This window comes from Gossypium raimondii, chromosome 8, assembly GCF_025698545.1.
Source record: "Gossypium raimondii isolate GPD5lz chromosome 8, ASM2569854v1, whole genome shotgun sequence".
Classification (NCBI taxonomy): domain Eukaryota; kingdom Viridiplantae; phylum Streptophyta; class Magnoliopsida; order Malvales; family Malvaceae; genus Gossypium; species Gossypium raimondii.
This window is the reverse complement of record NC_068572.1, coordinates 14,875,198-14,881,806: the sequence shown is the minus strand read 5'-3', so window position 1 is coordinate 14,881,806 and position 6,609 is coordinate 14,875,198. Positions and strand designations below refer to the sequence as shown.

Here is a 6,609-nt window from a genome sequence, read left to right as displayed (position 1 = left end):
TCGTTTCGAGCAGCATTATTTTGAGCAGTTCAACAATATTGATGCGACTTTGTAGAAGATCTATTAGCATCTTCACATTTCTTCTACAGTGTCGGCACCTCGATATCCCGATGCCTCTCATAGTGAAGATCACTGTTTTTTTTTCAATTTTATTTTTATTTCTTCTTGAATGGGAGTTGTTCAACATTGTCTTGTTGAGGTTCTGGATTCACTTCTTAATCAATGATACGCATGAGAACCTAAACATCATTAAAAGTGATAGTAGGAACTGAGTTAGAATCTAATTGCTCCTCAAAAGTAATGTCTCTAACCTTATTTCTCCCCCAAACTTAACATCCTCAAAAATGTTACGATTCTGTCTCAAAATATTCCTTATTATGGGATCATAAAACTTATAACCCCTAGATCGCTTAGAATAACCAATAAAGTAACTGCTCACTGTTTTGGAGTCCAATTTCTTTTCATGTGGCCTATAAGGCCTTGCCTCAGCTGGGCATTCCCAAATGTGAAACTGCTTTATGCTAGGCTTTTGACCTGTCCAAAGCTTATAAGGTGTTTTTGCAACTGCTTTATTGGGTACTCTATTCAGAATGTAAGCTACTGTCTTTAATTTTTCTCTCTAGAGGGACTCAAGTAAGGTAGAATGAGCAATCATGCTCCTTACCATATCCTTAATAGTCATGTTTCGTCTTTCAGCTACACCATTCATACTAGGTGATCTTGGCATAGTGTATTATGGGACAATACCGTATTCCTCTAGGAATTTTGCAAAAGGTCCTAGAAATTGGTCTCCTAAGCCATCATATCTACCATAGTACTTACCACCACGATCAGATTTGACATTTTTAATCCTTTTGTTGAGTTGTTTCTCAACTTCAGCTTTATAAGCTTTGAACACGTCTAGAGACTGAGATTTCTCATGAATGAGATATAGGTATCCATAACATGAGTAATCATCTATGAATGTTATGAAATATTGTTGACCATTCTAGGATGCCGTAGGGAATGGACCAGAAATATCTGTATGAATTAATTTTAAGACATCTGAAGATCTGTTGGCACCCAATCTCTTGGTTTTGGTTTATTTTCCCTTAATGCAATTGACACAGACATCAAAGTCTGTGAAATCAAGGGACTCTAAAATACCATCAGACATAAGGCGTTCAACTCTAACTTTTGAGATATGACTTAAGCACTTATGCCATAATGATGCTGATTTTCCTTATTTAATTTACGTTTAATACCACATGATTCCACATGAAAGGTTTCATTATAGGATGCAGCTGTTTCTAGCAAATAAAGGTTGTCATAAGTATTTAAAAAACAAGTTCCAACAACATTCAAATTTAAAGACAAACTAAATTGATTGTTTCGGAATGAACAATAATAACCAAAATTTTCCAACATAGAAACAGAAACTAAATTCTATCTAAATGATTGTACAATAAAAGTGTCTTTTAAATTCAAATAAAAACAAGTTCCTAATAACAACCTAAAATGCCCAATCGCTTCCACTTCTACTGATTTTCCATCGCCCTCGAAGATGTGTCTTTCACCATCACTTGGCTTTCGGTAACTCAGGCAACCCTACATAGAAACACTTATGTGAGTAGTAGCACCAAAATCTATCTACCAAGTGTTTCTAGGTACTCAAGCGAAATTAACTTCAGAACAAACCAAATTAAGAATTATACCTTTCTTTGCATGTCAGGCATGATATTTGGTACAATCTTTCTGCACATGTCCAGACTTGTTACAAAAGAAACAACTCTCTGTAGTTTGTTATTGTTTCTTTTAAGCTTGACCCTTAGTAGTTTCATTCTGATATTTTCTTTTCTTGCCCTTATGTTTAGGGGCATTGCCCAAATGAGCACTTTCAGACTTATCACGCTTCAACATTTCTTCCTCTTGCACACAATGATAAATGAGCACATTTAGACTCCATTTCTCTTTTTGACAGTTATAACTAATTTTAAAGTGATAAAACTGTACAGGAAGCGATACCAAAATCATAAGAACAAACAATTCTTCAAAAAGCTCGATCTTAAGTGCTTTAAGTCTTGAAGTAGTATGGAACATCTCCATAATGTACTCCCTTACATTTTCTTGACCCTTATACTTCATAGACATCAAAGAAGTCAGAAGTGATGTCATCTTAACCTTATCATTTTTAGCAAAATGTTTCTCAATTTCATCAAGGAAACCCTTGGCCTGAGTAATCTCTTCAAATTCTGTGCCCTTAAAGGCTTTTGGAATGTTGTGTTTCATGATCATTAGACTCGTGCGATTTGAACGATCCCACCTCTCAAAATCCCTCTTAACATCAAGGGTGCTTTCCGCGGTGAAAGGTGCAGGTTGTTCTTCCCTTAGTGTAGGGTCTATGTCCATATAGTCAAGCATTATAAGTAAGTGTCTTTTTCATTCCTTAAAATTAGTCCCATTAAGCATAAGTATAGAATTTATATTAGCAGATATTGTGGCAGCAGAAGATGAACTAACTGAATATAGAAAACATAAAAAAACAAGCTCAAATCAACATTCATAAGTAAATAATAAATTCAAGATAATGGCTAATCTCATCTCAAGATACCAAACACATCATTAATATCTAGTTTTTAGACAGTAATGTTAACAATAAGCGGTACTCTTGTTGTAGCAATCAAACATTGACAATAAATTTTGTCAAACAATTAATTAATCTTTGGACTAACTTATTGCCCACATAAAATACCTTATAATTATCACACATTTATCACCACAGATGTCGTTGAAATTCTGTCAAATATTAACTTACCTTTGGGTCAATCAATAAACACATGAATCACAAAAACATATAATCATCTTGATATTTCAAATAAACTAATCTATACAAAAGAGGTCACTTTGGCAGCATTTTGTTTCAACTCATCTATTTAAAATATTAGACATCCTTATTTAAAAGCTAAAATCTGGATTTAATCTTATCTTTCAATCAAATTAATAGATAATAGTATATACATTTATCCCAAAACAACATACATGAAGATTAAATATAACACAAATATACAATTTGTATCAAACTCAGCTATATATACTAAAATAAATAACCAATATGTTGAAATCTATTTTAAAATATAATATAATAATATATTGATAAACTCGAAACAACCCAAATTATATGAATCCAGCAAATCATCCAACTAAGCATGCAATTCTGCTCAAATTTGCAAAGTAACTTTGCGAAAAGAAAAGTAATAAGAATCGCCCATATTTATTCACATTCAACTTGCAGAATGTGAAATACAATAGTGAGTAGCCAAAGTCATACATACTTGAATTCAATCATCATCTTCATTAAAACTAAAACGTCTTTAGCCAAAATTCATAAAAACAATAACCCTAAAACTTCATAAATCCAAAAGATTTAATAACATCAAATCTATATATATCAAATCTATAAAATCTCAAGTACAAATTAATTTTAAAAATAAAAAATTAATTCATTCTCAATTATTCGACATGACGAGGCTCGGATGTCACTTGTTAGTACCATAAATTAAGATATGATATAAAACTTAAGAAATTATAAATTAGTACCTGGCATGTCAAATCATTAAGAACAAAACATGAATAAAACTAGATGCGGAAGCGTACCTGAATCCATGAATTCCTTAAAGTTTTTTCGGATCTTGGGGATTTGATCTTCCAAATTAGCACACAAGAAATTCAGAGAATATTTTCTCTCTTTCCTAAGGATGGAATATTAGAAAAGATATCTTGTATGTAATTTGGGGACCATAACCCTAATATTTATAACTTTGGCATATTAGTCATAATTCCTAAGTAGCCCATCATTAATTAGAATTTGATTAGAACTTAATTACCGAGTATCTACACATATTTGACCCATATTTTATTTAATAATTAAAGTCAATAAAACTTTAACCAAATTAGATCACTTTTAATTTGGGCTAATCTATTATGATAGTTAATAATAACATGTAATTACCCTTATTATATATGTGATGTCCATTTTTTTTCAACATGACTTTGTTGGATGTTTATTCGATTCAACCAATTTCATTAAACCTTGCCCAAAAGAGAGGGAAAAAAGAAAATCATCAAACCTTCCATTTTTGCGAACAATGGGAGCAAACCTGAGAAACTAAGGAGGACTTGACTTCTCATTTCGGAGATTGTAGCAAAGAAGATAAACATACCGGAGATAAAAAATAAAAATAAAAAAGACAAATAAAACCTTAAAAAACCCAACATATGATATTCAAAATGACTTGGGGAGTTTGAACTGGTTGCATGTAGGGTTTGGACTTTGGAACATGGAAGTAGCCCGTTTGTGGAATGGAAAAGTATTTTGGAATAATTATAGAGAGGTTTCTAAGCTTTAGTCAAAAGTGCAAAATATTATCACGTGTCGTCATTCAATTGGGTAATATGCCACGTTAGCATTTTGTTAGTGTAAAACGAAAGATTTTAACAAGAGTGATTAGTTTGAACAATTATTTTATTAAAGCGATTGAATTGAGGAAAAAAAATAAAGTGATCAAAATAGGACAAACCCTATTTTAGAGTGACCTTGGGTGTACTTTACCCTTATCTAAAATACACAAAATCATTTCATTTGTTATAAAATTAATGACAACTCAAATATGTAAAATATTTATTAAAATGACATTATAAAGTAAAACTAAATTAATTTAAATGATATTCAACTTTGTTGATATTATGATATATGAAATATAAATTTTAAATATTTTAAGTAATTAATATAATTTATTTTTAAATTTTAATTTGGATATATAAATAATATTTTAAATGTTAAATTACGTATAAATATAACTCATATAAATTTAAAAACATTTCATAAGTGATGAGATAATTTATTCAAATGTAAAATACCTTTCTTTTCTTATGTCTTTACAATTATTATTATTACCATGACATGTTTGAATTATTTTATATTAACAATTATTAAAATTAATTTATGATAAAAATATAATAAAATAATAATTTATTATCAATATTGTGATATATAAAATATAAATTTTAAGTATTTTTATGTAATTAATATAAGTAAGATTTAATTTGAATACAAATTATATATACAATTTATTATTATAAATGAAGGAAAATTAAAAAAATTGATTCGACTTGAAACGTGATTTTGGAACACAATACTTAACAAACCTTGATAGCTACATTTTAGATTAAGAAAATGAAAAAAAAATTGTATTAGATATTCTTCTACTTTGGGTTTTTTCAATGTAAAGCCAAAACCGCTCAATCGGATTTGGTCAAAGTGAAAGCAAAACTAATTAGGTTAAAAGTTATCCACAAGTATTAGTATTTTTGTAAATTTGAAATTTAGGTTATATATATATATTTAAAGTTTTACTGTATATTTGAAAAGTATATAAATTAAATTCTTAAAATAAAAGTAATAGACTAATTTTAAATTTATGAAGAGTGTAAAGATTTATAACATATTTTAATCAAATAAATATAAACAAACAAATAATAAACAGAGAAAATCTTTGATTACTACAAAATTATTTTTATTGTATATTTTATTCTTCTATTGTCTCTTTCTTCTTATTTTTAGTTCCATTGGATTTTCTTACATTTTTTTCCCCTTTCCTGCCATCATTGATGCTTATGCTTCACCCACCCTCTTTTTAATCCTTGTTATAGACTTATAGTTATTTTCTATTATTATGTACTCTAATATTTTTCGTGCCTATCTTTTAGTGTGAAAACAAGTTGTTATAAGATTCAAGAATAATAAAACAAGCCAAGAGAAGAAGTTAAATTGCTAGCAACGTACACATGATTTACTACATTTTCAAACAAATTCATATTTAATACATTCTTGGTGTATAAATTTATATGCGGACAATAACTTAAGTAATGCAATGTACTAGAAATAAAGGTGAATATTCGGTTGAGTCGAGTCGAATCGAATAAAAAAAATTTGAGTTTGTCGAGTTGACGAATTATATTTTAGCACAATTTGATTTTTTTAATCAAATCAAATCGAATCAAAAAATTTCGAGTCAAGTCGAGTCAAATTAACGGATCTTATTATTTATACTCAATGTTGCGTTTACATGGACTGATTATTTAACTAGTAGACGAAATACAAGATTATTGAACTATATAAACAATATAATGATTTTCTCTTTTAACTTAATAAGTAAACATTTATCAAAACAACGTAGCTTTGCCTTTTAACTTAATAGTTTTGATTTTTAACTTTAGAAAAGGTAAACATTTATCAAAACGACGTACTTTTTCTTTTCTTATTTGGATTTTCAGATAACTTGAATTGTGTAATTCATATTCGAGTTAAACCGAAAAACTTAATTTTTATTCGAGTTGATCTGAATAACTTGATTAACTCAAATAACTCGAACTATTTAATTCAAAATTTAAATTTTTTATCGAGTTTTTCAAATCAAATCGGATTTTGCTCATCCCTAGACAGAAAATTCAATAAACTACTAAAAAAATTAATTATATTACCAAAAAAAAAAGTTCGATTATATTTATTTCATTTTGAGAAATTTTATTAAGTGTGATGTGTTGTCAATATATATATATTGCGACAATGTA

The 6,609-nt window shown here is 28.7% G+C and overlaps 1 protein-coding gene across 1 annotated transcript; it reads right to left on the bottom strand.

Moving 5' to 3' along the window:
* Positions 1-1,794: 1,794 nt before the first annotated feature.
* Positions 1,795-2,388, bottom strand: LOC105793163 (uncharacterized). Its single transcript, XM_012622089.1, has one exon. The coding sequence runs from the start codon at positions 2,386-2,388 to the stop codon at positions 1,795-1,797; it is 594 nt and encodes a 197-aa protein (XP_012477543.1).
* Positions 2,389-6,609: the final 4,221 nt, after the last annotated feature.

Excerpts from the sequence above, each read along its gene's own strand:
- LOC105793163 (XM_012622089.1), bottom strand. The coding sequence starts at position 2,388 with ATGGACATAGACCCTACACTAAGGGAAGAACAACCTGCACCTTTCACC.